Raw genomic sequence first — 15522 nt, 5'->3', positions numbered from 1 at the left:
CATTGCAGTAGTGTAAGCAATGATTGACAAAGCAACCTGTGGGCCTTGGTGTGGAAATCTCAAAGGTAAAAGTCCATAAGGCTGTGCCTTAACGGGTTGTCCGGAAGCAGAAGATGGCTAAAGCATTCTGTTTACCAGTGCTGAAACTCTTTTTCTCCACCCTCCCTTCCAAGATATGTGGAGGGGGCAGGGCTAAGTTGCGATCTGTGTGAAACATGCCCGATAACTGCACAGTGTCTCCGCAATGATCACGGCCTAGCCCACCCCACATCTTTAAAGGCTTAAGTTAATGCCTGCGAGCAGAATGCTTTAGCTGTTTCCCACTCATTGGACAACACCTTTAAGCCCCTAAAAGATGATTAGGGATTATATGCCAAGCCTGATTCTAATTCAAAAGGGGGAAGTTATTCATCTGGGCACAGTAGTTTTGGAGGGTTCTTACCCTTTTTCAGTACAGATCAGGGTACTGGCTGGCTAGTCAGTGGCTTTCAACATGGGGCTTGATGGGAATAGCGTGTCCTCTTGAGGAGACCACCAGACTGGCATATAGAGTCTTAGAAGCTGTGTATTGCTAATTTTCAAACGGAAAATAACTTGCTCCAGCGTGGCAAATACTGAAGGTACCTACCATAACAATCGGTGACAAATTTTTGGCGTAGATTTCGCTAGCTTTAGAACCAAACCTCAACAAACTGCTCTAAAACAGCCCAACAATTGTTTAGCTGTTTTGGTACAATACTTACCTGTCTGCTCTCCCCTGGTTTCTTCTTCTTTGTCTCCAGTGTTTTCCATGTCTCTGGTGTCCTCTTCTGAGCCACCTCCAGCCTGCTCAGCCTTTTACTGACTGAAATGGGAGAACGGTGGCCAGTAACTGGCTAAGCAGGCTGTCACTGTCTATACAAGCTGTCCCATCTCAGTCAGTCACTGACTGAGAGTGACAGCCCACTCAGCCATTCAGTGACTGACTAAGCCAATAATTGTCTTTCATTCTTGTCTGGAGAGGGACAGCCCGCTCAGCCAATCATTGGCTTCCGTTGTCCCCTTTTTGTCAGTAATTAGCTGAGTGGGCTGGAGGTGGCACAGAAGAGGACATGGAGGGGTGCAGACAGGTGAGAATATATATATATTTTTTTAAACCAAGTTTGTGATAATTAGCTTCACTCGTCACTAGTTATCATGCTTTAAAAATAAAGCTGTACTTACTTATATCCAGATCCAGTCTCCAGAAGGCATCTTTTTAGTCTATATTTTTTTATTCATATAGTGCTAACAGATTCAGCAGCACTTGTGCTGACTGAAAAAAAGAAACTAAATGCAGGAACTCCTGGACAGTACAGAGTGTCACGGTTCATGTCCTCTGTCCATCAATTAAATGACTGCAAATGACCAGGACTTCCTGCGTTTTTTTCTATTTTTATCAACCAGCACAAGACTAAAAAGCTGCCTTACAGAGACTGTACCTGGATACAAGTAAGTATAGCTTTGTTTTAAAACATGATAAATAAAAAATATATAATAATGAATGTAAATTGCAAGCTTGCTTTATATCACCTCCCCTGCAGTGACACTAAAAATATGAATAGGGATTATACGCCAAGCCAGAATCTCCCCCAGAAGGGCAGTTACCCCTATGTACACAGCTGTTTTGTCAAAAAGGGATATGGTGGGGCTAGTTTCTGTATGAATATTTAGGAGGAGTAACACATGGAACAGCACAATGAATATAAGATGCATTAGAACTGTAAACTAATGGGAAACACAAGTACATGTCAAATCCTCTTCATCGAACAGTGTGCACCCTCATAATTTCCTGACTCGTCTCTTGTAACCGCCCAGCCCTCGGCTGTACATGAGTGAGCCAGGTTTGGATCTGGATTCTTCTTCGGTGCATCTGCCAGGCTGACTTCTCCTTACTAATTGTTTTACTAATGTTTTGCCAGTCACTGCATTGGCTCCCTGTTTCATTTTGGATACCGTTCAGGATTCTGTTTCTCATTGTAGAAGCTCTCAGTGTTGGGATTTGCTTCCCTCTTCTCATCTGTGTTCAGCTGCTTGCTTCTTGTCACCAACTTCTACACCTATCTCCTGGCCTGTTTCGCTGTTCTGTAACGCACAGCCTCATAGAAGTACAAACAAAGACTACAAGGTGTATTGGTTTTACTCTAAGGATATTACTGTAGAATTCTGCTAGCATATCTAATAAAAAAAAATCCTCAACATGGTCCAACCTGTGTAGCACATCTACTCTGTACATATCAAGGATATAGAGTGCATGGGCACATTGTATAGGCCAGACAACTTGTGCATTTATATTCCAATATTGTTATATCATTACACAGATTGTTCTTTTGGGTAGCAATCTAGGGAATATAGCAGGGAAACCACAAGGAAGTCAAAGACCTCACAGCTGCTCTTCTCGGTGTGCTCTTACTTTAAAGGGAACGTGTCACCTAACTTTTCTTTTACTGATGAGTCAGATACAAAAATTCTTCTTTTATTCCAATCTGTTTCTATTTTCTGACTGTAATTTTTATTTTACTTTTTGCATATTGTTATGGGGGCTGCCTTCTTGCCTGAGCTGTTCTTAACAGTATTTAGTGACATGCTTTACAGCAAGCCTCATGGACATAGACGCCAATAGATAGAGTGCAATGAATTTGAAACATTACTGAGCGTGCTCTGTGACCTATGAAGAGGTCATTCCATATGGAGCTGCTATTGTCGCCCCTATCTACTGGTGTTACATATCGCTGCAATGCTCTACAGATCACTTTACAGCAGCCTCCTCTTTTCATTACAGACAGACTGGGGAGTCTCAGCTTAGTTTTAGCCCCAGTGGTGAGAAGAAAACTACAAAATCTCAGAATTATTTTATAATATAGATAGAAAAAAAAAAAGTCAAAAATTCTTTAAAAATATGTTTAACATAAAAACATTCATTAAACAATAAATTAGTTTGTGATGATACATTTCCTTTAACCTCTTAAGGACCCATGACGTACCGGCACGTCATGGATCACTGTCACTTAAGGACCCATGACGTGCCGGTACGTCATCCCTTTAAACGGGCGCCGCGGCCGGCCGGGTCCCGATCGGGGGAGATAGCCTGCTATAATACATAGCAGGCCATCTCTCCCTGTCGGCATGGAGGGTTGTTAACCCCCCCCATGCCGACGATCGCCGCTATTGGCTGATAAGCCCATAGCGGCGATCGGAACCTTTCCGGGCCATCGGTGGCCCGATGACCCGGAAAAAAATGGCGGTCGGTGCTGTCCGAGGACGGCACCGACCGCCATTACTGTAAAAAGTAATGGTGGTCACGGTACCACCGTCCCGATCGCCGTGAACGGCCAGCCGGCCGGCCGTTCACGGCGATCAAAGTCCCCACAAGTAATAAATACCTGCTCCGGACCCCTCAGCTAGGTAGCTGAGGGGTCCGGAGCAGGTATTTGTACATTACTCACCTGTCCCGGGGTCCTGATCGGCGTCTTCCGGGTTCCCGGCGTCCACTTCCTCTTGTCGGGACTTCGGCTTCTTCCGTGAGTCCCGATCGGCTGTTTCCGGCTCCAGCGTCGTCTATTTTCGTATTTTTCCGGCTCCAGCGTCGTCTATTTTCGGATCTTGCGCTCTGCTGCCCCCTAGCGGCTGATAAGTGTAATACACGTATCAGCCACTACAGGGATGTTCAGAATGTAGTAAAAAAAAAAAATTTTTTCCCAATTTTTTTTTTTTCTATTTTCCGCACCCTATCGCCGCTGAGTGTTGATCAGCATCGCACGAAAGTGCGCTGCTAATCAGCAACTCCTCCTTTTTGGCGTAGGGTGTTTTTTTTTTATATCCTACTGCCACGGTCTGCTTATAAGTGCCGAACATAAGTGCGGCATTCATCAGCAACACCATTTTTGGCGTAGTTTTTTTTTGTATACTTACTGTAAAAAACACGTAAAAAAACACTACATTACACCACACTACATTGAATAAAGTTTTACACTACACCACTACATACCCCATATACCAATCCCCATATAAAGATGGCCCCCAGGGTGTTTTCGGTGTCGGACGCATACATTATTATTGCCTCCGACACCGAAACAGCCAGTGAGGATGAATTGGGGGGATCCTTCTTTCCTCCATTCATCCTCATCCTCCTCATCATCCAGTGACGTGTCTGGGAGTAGCGTAGCGTACGCTGCCCCCCAGACACGTCTTTTCCGCCAGTACCGTCCCAATAAGAGATGACGGTATGGCGTGAAATTCTACAAACTCTGTGAGAGTACCTCAGGGTACACTTACAGATTTAGGGTACGTGCACACTGCGGAATGGCGAAGGATAACCCTTTGTGCATTCCGCAGTTGGCACCCGCCGGCGGACTGATGCAGGGGCGCGTCTCCGCCTGTGTCATAGACTCTATCCTATGCATGGGCGGATTCCATTATCCGTCATTCCATCAACACGTTGGACGCAGAGCGGAATCCGCCCGTGCATAGAATGGAGTCTACGACACGGACGGAGACGTGCGCCTGCATCAGTCCGCCGGCGGGTGCCAACTGCGGAATGCACAAAGGGTTATCCTTCGCGATTCCGCAGTGTGCACGTACCCTTAGAGTGTATGAAGGAAGGGACACCCGAATCCAGCCGCCAGATGCCCCCCCCCCCATCCTCGGAGTTAGTGGGGAGATCGTCCGGGAACTGATCTTCCCACTGCTGGATAAAGGTCACCACCACCCGTACGGGGATAACTTTTATACCAGCACCCCCTCTTCTGGTCCCTCGCTGCCTGAGCTACTGTAGCTTGCGGCACGATCCGAACATATCAGAAATAGTAATAGCGCCCTAATATTTAGCAGCCATGGAGCGGACCCAGCGCTTCTGGATATGAAGGACCCCGTATCGCACCAGGACAACATTTTCCAGGTGACGTCCCCCACACTGGAGAACAGGAGACCCCAGAAGAAGTGCAGAGTGTGGGGTAACAGGGGGATCAGGAAGGACACCATTTACCAGTGTGACACCTGTCCTGATCCCCCCGGCCTCTGCATACTGGATCGCTTCAAGGCGCACCACACGTCACTGGGGTTCTACATTATCTAAATTCTGTCCCTTATTCCTATTTCAGGGGTCACGTTGATCCAGGGATTATTCTGATCGCCATTATGGAGTCGGGAAGGAATTTTTCCCCTGTGATGAGGCTACTGTCGTCTGCCTCACGAGGGGTTTTTGCCTTCCTCTGGATCAACACAGGTTGAATTTGATGGACACCTGTCATTTCCAACCTTATAAACTAATAATTGGCCTAATACCCCCAAATAAATTAGAATTGTCCCTTTTCCCCAGCTAAGTAGGTATGGCTGCCATTCCCATTAGAGGAGGCCATGATGCAATTACAAAGCCTCTGTGCGGCCAGGACAGTAGAAACCCCCCACAAGTGACCCCATTCTGGAAACTACACCCCATAAGGAATCTAACAAGTGGGGCAGCGGGTATATGGCCCCCTGGTGACGGCCACATTTGGGACGTGAAAATGAAAAAAATGGTATTTTTTATTTTCACGGCACATGTCCTACACATGTGCCCATCACTAGTGGGGTCCATATGCTCACTGCACCCCTTGTTAGATTCCTTATGGGGTGTAGTTTCCAGAATGGGGTCACTTGTCGGGGGTTTCTACTGTTCTGGCAGCACAGGAGCTTTGTAATTGCGACATGGCCTCCATCCCCCATTCCAGCCTCTAAATGGCGCTCTGTCCTTTTGGTGACTTGCCCTGTGCCCATATGGCAAATTATGTCCACATGTGGGGTATTTTCGTACTCAGGGGAAACTACCCTACACGTTTTGTGTTCATTTTCTTTTTTAACCCCTTGTGGAAATGGAAAAAAATCAAGGCTAGACCAACATTTAGTGTAATTTTTTTAAAATTTTTACTCTAAATCATTGATCTTGTCTTGATTTTTTCATTTTCACAAGGGGTTAAAAGATAAAAAAAAACACAATGTGTAGAGCAATTTCCCCTGAGTACGGAAATACCCCACATGTGGACATAAAGCGCCATGCGGGTGCAGGGTAAGCCTCCAAAGGGAAGGTGCGCCATTTGGTTTTTGAAGGCTGGATTTGGATGGAATGGATTTCGAGGGGCCATGTTGCATTCAAAAGGCCCCTGTGTTGCCAAGACAGTTAAACCCCCCACAAGTGACCCTATTATGGAAACTACACCCCTCAAGGAATGTAACAAGGGGTGTAGTCAGCATATGGACCCCACTGGTGACGGGCACAAATGTGGAACAATGTGGCGTGAAAATGAAATATTAAATTTTTTACACTATAATGTTGGTCTAGCCTTGAATTTATCATTTTCACAAGGGGTTAAAAGAGAAAAAAACACACAAAATGTGTAGAGCAATTTCCCCCGAGTCCGTAAATACCCCACGTGTGGACATAAAGCGCCATGTGGGTGCAGGGCAAGCCTCCCAAGGGAAGGAGCGCCATTTGGATTTTAGAGGTTGGATTTGGCTAGAATGGATGATGAACGCCATGTCGCATTTACAGAGCCCTTGTGCTGCCAAAACACTGTAAACCCCCCACAAGTGACCCCATTCTGGAAACTACACCCCTCAAGGAATCTAACAAGGGGTGCAGTGAGGATATGGACCCCTGGATGACGGGCACATTTGTGCCATGAAAGTGAAAAAATGAAAATTTTCACTTTCACGTCACATTTTTCCACATTTGTGCCCGTCACCAGTGGGGTCCATATGCTCACTGCACCCCTTGTTAGATTCCTTGAGGGGTGTAGTTTCCAGAATGGGGTCACTTGTGGGGGGTTTCCAGTGTCTTGGCAGCACGAGGGCTCTGTAAATGCGACATGGCCCTTGAAATCCATTCCAGTGAAATCCAGCTTCCAAAAGCCAATTGGCGCTCCTTCCCTTTGGAGGCTCGTCCTGCGCCCGCTTGGCACTTTATGTCCACATGTGGGGTATTTCCGTACTCGGGAGAAACTGTGCTACATGTTTTGTGTTTTTTTTTTCCTTTTATCCCTTTGTGAAAATGAAAAATTGAAGGCTAGAACAACATTTTAGTGTAAAAAATACTTTAGTCTTTTTTCAAGCCATATTGTTTGGAAAATCTGTGAAGCACCTGTGGGGTCCAGATGCTCACCGCACCCCTTGTTACATTCCTTGAGGGGTGTAGTTTTCTAAATGGTGTCCCTTTAGGGGTGTTTTTTAGGTTTTGGCACCCCAGAGCCTCTGCCAACCTGAAGTGGTACAGTCAAAAATGACCAAAAATAACGGAGCCATTGAAATTCACTAGGCGCTCCCTTATATCTGAGGCTTGTGGTTGCGTCAAATAGCGCAATAGGGCCACATATGGGGTATTTCTATAAACTGCAGAAATGGGGCAATCAATATTGGGGTGCATTTCTCTGGTAATAGGTTTATAATTATGAAAAATATTGGATTACAATAAAATCTCTGCACAGAAAATTAAAATTTTCAAATTTCTTACACACTTAGCTTTTATTTCTGTGACTCCCCTAAAGGGTTAAAAAACTTTCTGGATGTGCTTTTGCAGAGTTTAGGGGGTGCAGTTTCTGAAATGGGGTGCTTCGTGAGGCTTTCTAACACACAGTCCCCTCAAATACACTTTAAACCTGAACAGTTCCCTAAAAATATCTGATTTTGAAATTTTACTGAAAATTTGGAAATTTGCTGCTAATGTTTTAAGCTTCCTATTGTCTAAAAAAAATGAAATATAGTTTAATAAATGCCGCCAACATAAAGTAGACATGTTGCTAATGCTATTTAATATATAATTTATGTGGTATAACCATTTTCTGTATAAGCATTAAAGTTTTAAAGTTGGAAAAATGCATTTTTTCACAATTTTTCACGCTATTTTGGGTTTTTTCATAAAGATTCGTTATAAGTATCGACTCCAATTTACAAGAAATGTGAAGTACAATATGTCACGAGAAAACAATCTCAGAATCAGCCGGATAGGTAAAAGCATCCCGAAGTTATTAATGAATAAAGTGACACTGGTCAAATTCATAAAATTTGCTCCGGTCCTTAAGGCCATTTCAGGCCCGGTCCTTAAGGGGTTAAAGGGCTTGTCCAGGATCAGAAAAAATATTGAAGTTATATTATTTTTGGGGTTCCATTTCTTTCTTGATGGTAGCAAAATAAAGTCTCTACATTGGGTATCTTTGAGTTTTTCATGTCAATAATCGGTTCTCTTCTTTTGCCGACACAGAAAGTTGGTTGCCTGGTTAACCTCACCCTATGCGTTTTTGATGGGGACATTGTCATGAACGGCAAATGTAAGACATGTCTGAAAGTTGTGTAATGTTTTGATCACAGGTCCGTCCCCCGAGGCCACATGTTGCTCGCCGTCCCAAGAGTAATGCCATGGTGGAGAACCGCAGGACATCAATCTCCAGCCCTGAACAGTAAGTGACTGCTAGTTCTGTATTATATTATCCTTGTTCTGTAACCATCCACTAAATCTATTAACCTAACATCTAAATTGTTAGGCATTCAATATATGTTTCTTACCCGGTATGGAGGTAGCAGCAGATAAGTAATAGTAGTGGTGTGTCATGTCGCGGCAATAGCGTAAAATGACTGTGGAATTCTGGGAATTTTCTTATAACTGTGACCTTTGTGACCTATGTTTTTGTGCTCATGTGTTTGGAAGAGATTTGGAGCAATGCTGGGGATCTAAAAAGAAACGGTGAGCCATGCTGATATTCAGGAATTAGATGGGGAGTTATGCTGGAATTAGATATAGGGAACAATGCCTGAGACAAGAAGGAAAGCCGTACTGGGGACCAGGAGAGAGATGGGGGGCATGCTAGGGACTCAGAATTAGAGCGGAACAAGAATAAATAGTCATACTGTTGAGATAGAAATAGTTTGGGAGCTATGTTGGGGCCAATGAATGATATTGTAAACCATGCTGGGGTCAGGAATAAGATGGAGAGCCATGTTGAGGACCAGGAATGAGGTTTGGAGTCATGGTGAGGACGCAGAATATGAGTATGTGCCAGGCCGAGGTCCAAAGATTACATGGTGTGTTGGGGTCAAGGAATGAGGAGAATTTCCATCATTATTTGTGTTTATTTTTCGCTGTACACGGTTCCTGATTTCAGTAGATAATTAAACCCACATCCTATACGCCTTTTTCTTTGCGAAGACAACCATCATAAATAAAATGTGTGTTTATAAGCTTTTCATAACAAATTTATCTGAACGGAAAAAAAAGTATAGGGTACTACTCATGCATATATATACATGGACGCAGCCTAAGGCAAGAAAAAAGGAGTTATCCTTAGGGCCAGTTCACACAGAGTAAAGTCAGCTCTCCACCACAGAATCCTGCCTGCCGTCTGTTTCAATGGGATGGCTCAAGCACCTCTGCTTATGCGGCTCTCCGTTCGAAGAATTGACATGCTCTCCGCAGAATTCCGCCGATTTTACTCCGTGTGGACTGGCGCTTGAAGTCTAGAGAAAAATAAAATCAAGTGTTCTATATGATTTTGTACATACTGATGCTTTGTTTCAGATGCTGTTTTTATTTTGTTGCTGTGCCCTACTGTTCCAAAAGGGGTGGAGGGGTGATTCAGCCACATATTAACATCCCCCACACCTGATTCCCAACCCCAATCAGCCCCACATTTACACTTTCCCACCCTTTAGTCTCACATTCTTTGAACATGTTCCGTGTTCTGCCTACCCCCCTCCCCCACCCCCGGGGGTCATCATGCTGGGAGCGGGGGAACTCATCATTTATACAAACCACTGGTCCTCTTTGAATTAATACACAAGTTCTAATCTATCCGCACAACTTTATATATCTACTCCGGTCTCCCTGCTCTATATCATAACGTGGAAGATCAAACTACTTATTCAAAGTGACCGCTTCTCTTTAAGTCCTGCCCCTAAAGTGCCAATGTGGGTAGGTGATGAAATGGAATAAAGCCCATATGGCCTTAAAGGGAACTAATTAGCCCGTTTGAGCTGATATGATTCCCTTGAGCATTGTATAAAGCACCTGGAGCGGCCCCGGCACGTACCGTCCGCAGCAGCAGCAGGTGCTTTATAACTGAGAAAATGACTTTTATTCCCCGGCTCGTGACTAGATACGAGCGGGGAAGTAGTCATGGTGGGCGGCTCCCCGCTCGTATCTAGTCACTGCGCTCTGCCTGTCAGCGTGCTCAGAGGGGATGATTGACAGGCAGAGAGGTCCATTACTGGCCGCTCTGCCTGTCAATCATCCCGCCAAGCGCGCTGACAGGCAGAGCGCAGTGACTAGATACGAGCGGGGAGCCGCCCACCATGACTACTTCCCCGCTCGTATCTAGTCACGAGCCGGGGAATAAAAATTCATTTTCTCTGTTATAAAGCACCTGCTGCGGCCGGGTCGGGGAGCGCTCCAGGTGCTTTATACAATGCTCAAGGGAACCATATCAGCCCAAACTGATTGGTTCCCTTTAAGGGAGTCATGACAGTCTGAGTAGAGAAGGTAATACTTGTTGGGATTTTTTGCCCTTTGGACTGATTAGGGATAAATTGGGGGGGGGGGGGGGTATTATTGATGTATACAATTACAATAAAGCCTTCAGCCTTTTTGTAGGTGAGTATGTGACAGATTCCACTTACATAGTGCTGGTGAGTCTGGGGAGATCTCTTTTCAGCCCCATATTAGGCCATTTTTATATCTAGGATCCTAGTTTTTTTTGTGCTTATTTTCCATCTTTAATAAAACGCCTTATTTTTTAGTTTCCCTTTTTTCCATTTTGCCTACTTTCATTAGTGCTCACTGGAGCAAGGTGTAACTGGACCTCTTGGCTAATGCGCAATGTATATTTTTAGTTATGTTTTCACGTTGTCATATCGCCATACCCATCTGATTTTGTGATCACAATACAAACTGAAGGTAGCAGTTTGCACAAAAGAATAAAAAATGCTAATTTCTTTGTATAAGGTAATTTCTTTTCACAAGCTGGGATTTTTTTTCCTCCTTATTTTGGATAAAAGAAAACGTAGATGGAAATCTATTGCCCTCTTGTGGCGTTCAGTGGTGAAATGCAGGATCTGAGCCCTGGTAAATGTTAACATGTGTTTCATATACCATTTATGTGCATTTTGCTCCACAGTTTTGCATTACTTTGGTGACAGTCCATTTCCCCTTATTTTTGCATCACCATCATAGTCTGGCAGCATTGTGCACAGATTGCTATTAATCACATTGTGTCTTGTAGCAAGGTGTAAAGGCCCTATTACACGAAACGATTATCGGCCGTCTCGTGTAATAAAAGACAACGATGAGCCGACATGAACGATGTCGGCTGATGGTTATCTGTCATCTGTCTTTTAACATGTTGAAAGACAAACGACTATGATATGCTGCCGTCACTCCATGGAATAGGAGCGGTGTCAGCAGACCGTCCCTATCTTCTATGGGCTGCGCGGACGATCTAGCGATCACCCGGGCAACTCCCCGCAGCCCCTTGGCTCTTACCCGCTCGCTGCCAACATGTGTAATAGCGACGGAAGCAAGCAGGAAATGAGGAGCAAACAAGCTCTGACAGCGTTTTGTCCTCTCCATCGCCCCATGTAATAGGGACTTAAGTCATTGGCCATTTTCTAATTCGATAGGGTCTCAGCTACAGCAGACTCCCCAATACAATGTTTCCCGCTGCGTTCCCATGTCACACACTGGGGAATACACTGTCAACTGCATTGTGCCCCACTGTACCAGTGTATGCTGTTTTACACAGTGTCAGCCTCATTGACCCTCCGTGTGGTCCACAAATCCTCAGGCACTATAGTCCTTACCGTAAGTGTTGTATTACAAAGTAGTCCTCTTCTAGAAAGAAGAAGGCTTGTCTCTCTCTAGATCCGCCAGTGGGAGGCTGCTTCCCTGTAAAGCCCCTATTACCCAGGAGAAACAAGTGAGTGTCCACTTGTCAGATCAGTGTTTGCTTGCTCCCCGTTTCCTACTCGCTGCTGCCGCTATTACACACACCGACAGCGAACAGGTAAGTGTGTGGGTGGGGTGGGTTTGGGGGGGGGTTCATAGTCCATAGAAGATAGCAGCAGTCTGCTGCCACAACTCCTATTACGCAGAATGGTGGACAGCAGACCATCGTTATAGTTGAAGTTTTTAACAACATGTTAAAAGACAAGAACAGCCTTTTAATACTAGCTACCAAGTGTTTATCGGCTGTAATGGACAGTAATCGGCCAAATGCGGCCGATAATCGCTTGGTGTAATTGGACCTTAAGGGCCCTTTTACACAGAAAGATTATCTGACAGATTATTTGCCAAAGATTTGAAGCCAAAGCAAGGAATGGAATTGAAAAGAGGAGAAATCTCAGGCTTTCCTTTATGACCTGATCTCTGTTTATAGTCTGTTCCTGGTTTTGGCTTCAAATCTTTGGCAGATAATCTGTCAGATAATCTTTCTGTTTAAAAGGGCCCTAAGTCAGTAATAGTAATAAACTTCCCTGTCTGCATCTGATAGGTCTTCTGGGCCTCATGGGATATCCCCCCTCCCTGCAAGTTAATGTCTGACCATTAAAGAGCCTTGAAACATGACTATCAATTTTAGCTGACAGCTTTCTTCCTTATGGAGGAGGACTACTTTTCATAGCCTTTTCGCCTGGGTTGTTTGTAAGCCACCTGTACTCAGCTGGTGGTCACCATGATCGATAGTGGTCCCGGATCGATTTATTGGGACTGTTGAGTTGCAGCCACCTGTGGGTCATAATGTGACTATATTCACATACATTTGTTTATCTTTGGACATTGCGACCTGTGCGGCAGTCAAGGTTGTCGAGGAGATCTAACCTAACCGAAATATACTTGACATCATATATTCACAGACATTTAAATAGAAAATAAACTCTGGTTGGACAACCCCATAACTGTGCACCTGGAGCCTCCTCATCTCCATAAGGCTAGGTTCACACTGCACTACACTTTTTCTATACGTTTAACGTATACATTTTATGGAAAAAATGGGTGCAGTTGTGTGCCATCTGCTTGGATCCGTTTTTCCATCCAAAAACAGATTGAAATGGATGCGTTTTTTTAAACGTGCACAAAAAATTTTGTTCACCACGTTTTTCTTTCCGTTAAAAGTAACCAATTAATAATGGATATGTTGAACGGATAGAAAAAAACGAAGTGTAAACCCAGCCTAACCTGGATATCTTGCCACTTGTACATACATTGAGGCTGTGTTTACACTATGTAAAAACAACGGCCGTATTTTATAACAACGTTACTTTTAAAGCAACATAGTGTGAACTTAGCCTGAAGGAGTATTCCCATCTCTAGGCATTACAGAAGAGTGCTGAGCTTGGCATTGTCTGGAAGCCCCATAGAGAATGAATGGCTTGCTGAGCACATACGTGTGGTGTGCTTTATTTATTCCAAATAAAATTTTTATCCCCGTTTTTAAGATCAGTGGGGTCAGCTTGTTATCCTTAATTATTTAAATAGGGGATATCATCTTGAGATAGGGGTACCCCTTTAAGATCAGCTTTCTTGTATGAACTTTAAGTAATTTTTTTTTCAAGTCAGAGTTTATTAGCAGTGTGTGATGTACTGTATGACAGAAGAAGAAATATACTGTGGGATATCACGTCCGTTACACGAGTAGTCATTTCTTGCTCGAGATGTTTCTCACAGTCCAGTAGTCAATATATGTTCATGTAAAGATTCTTCACCCTCTTATCTTATATAAAAGCCATTTATTATTATTTTTCCCTCCATCCTCCACATTATATTCTCAGGCTCATTTAAATGTCAATTAAATTTGAGATATCTACATTTGTCAGCAATTCTTGGTTCTGGCCACAGTGATGTGAGGCGGGCCTGTCCGGGATTTCTCACCATGCATATCCTCCTCATTAAAAATAAAGCCATGCACTTGTAATAATGCACACAGGCTCCACGCTACCCGCGGCTATTGCAGGATGTGTGTCTGACATGGTATTTAAAAAGAAGCAAGCTGTCACCAGTGTCACGTGCAGGTGTTAACACAAGGGGAACGAAATGTGCAGTGCGTTACAGGCAGTGGTCTTGATCGATGATGATGAGTGTTTGACACACCGTATACTGAGCCTCAACACAGCAAAATCTCAATTATCTTCAATGGCGGAGGAGTCTAAACATCGTCAAGGAATTTAAGAAGCCATAGAATGATATACACAGTCAAATGCCTAATGCGTATACTAGTAGATAGAAGAGCATCTAGTGGCAGTCATTGTGAACTTTGTCCCGTCTTTGCGTATGTGTGAATTGAATTCTGTTCCACAATTTTCATTAAAACCTCAGTTATAAAAATGTATTCAGAATATTTTTAGAAATTAGAATTTTTATTGGCTACAGAGCATCCATCCCCCGTCCACCCTTCTAGCAGCTATGTACAAAGATGTACAGGATTGGATTTTTGCACACCACCCAAACTATACATTTAGGATTGTCCAGGATTTAAAGGGGTTTTCTAGGAATTTTATTTTCTAATGATGGCCTATGCTTATGTTAGTGCAGATCCAACATTTTAATGGCAGCTGAGCTGTGTGTTAAACCCCTACTGATCAGCTATTGATCATAATATTAAAAGCTTCTAACTATGCAGGGAAACCATTACTATGGCTGTCCTTTATGGATTATTAGTTAGGCAGTTGTAAATTCAGTTACTGTAATTCTATATTTATCAGCTACTTTACCAGCCGCTCTATACACAGAAAGAGATTACCAATGATACCATAAAATAATGGCTAAATAATGCTGTCATACCATGACCGCTATCATTGCCACTGCAGACCATATAGAAACTGCAAGACTAAAAAGTGCAGTTACATCCAGTGATTCACAGTGGGCATCTTCTCTGATCAGAGTTGTTCGCTTTCCCTTTTCTTAACCATCTGGCCTAGACGATTTCTTTCAGTATCGACACATTTCTCTAGAACCTTCCACACAAACATCTTAAGCTTCACAGTCTTCCACCTCCCTACTTACCTTTTTCTATGTAAAGTGCCCCAAATGGTAATAATGTGCCCCATGGTGTATCACCATGTAAAGTGGGTAGGGAGGTAGACAAGGGAAACTGGTAGGTCCCCTCTTCCCCCCCCCCCCCCAAATTAAAGTGACTGTACCACCAGACCCAGGCGGAAGCACTGGAGGCTGGCCGACCCACCCTTAGTGGGAAGAAACTCCAGCCCCTCCATGACGTGACTCCATTAGAATCAATGGAACCCTATCATAGAGGGGCTAGGGTTTCCTCCCACTAAGGGTGGGTCGGCCCGCCTCCAGGGCTTCAGCCTGGGCCTGGTGGTTCAGTCACTTTTAACAGTTGCTGCCAGTAGGTAATTACCTCCATTAGATATATCCCCCTAGTAGCTAGTCTTCCTTATTAGACATGTGCTCCTGTAGGTAGTTTCTCCGTTAAAAATGCCCCCCCCCATTGTAATTTATTCTATTATCCAGGGCCCCCTATAGGAAGTTTCCCC

The 15522-nt window shown here is 44.1% G+C and overlaps 1 protein-coding gene across 5 annotated transcripts in view; it reads left to right on the top strand.

Moving 5' to 3' along the window:
- DENND1A (DENN domain containing 1A) overlaps positions 1-15522 on the top strand; it is a 539466-nt gene that overhangs the window by 516073 nt on the left and 7871 nt on the right. For all 5 annotated transcript variants that reach the window (XM_069985728.1, XM_069985725.1, XM_069985726.1 and 2 more), the window contains one exon: positions 8356-8444. In XM_069985728.1, coding sequence (XP_069841829.1) covers positions 8356-8444 — 89 coding nt within the window. The remainder of the gene's footprint in view (positions 1-8355; positions 8445-15522) is intronic.

Source organism: Dendropsophus ebraccatus, chromosome 10 (assembly GCF_027789765.1).
Source record: "Dendropsophus ebraccatus isolate aDenEbr1 chromosome 10, aDenEbr1.pat, whole genome shotgun sequence".
Taxonomy (NCBI): domain Eukaryota; kingdom Metazoa; phylum Chordata; class Amphibia; order Anura; family Hylidae; genus Dendropsophus; species Dendropsophus ebraccatus.
This window is presented reverse-complemented; position numbering and strand designations above follow the sequence as displayed.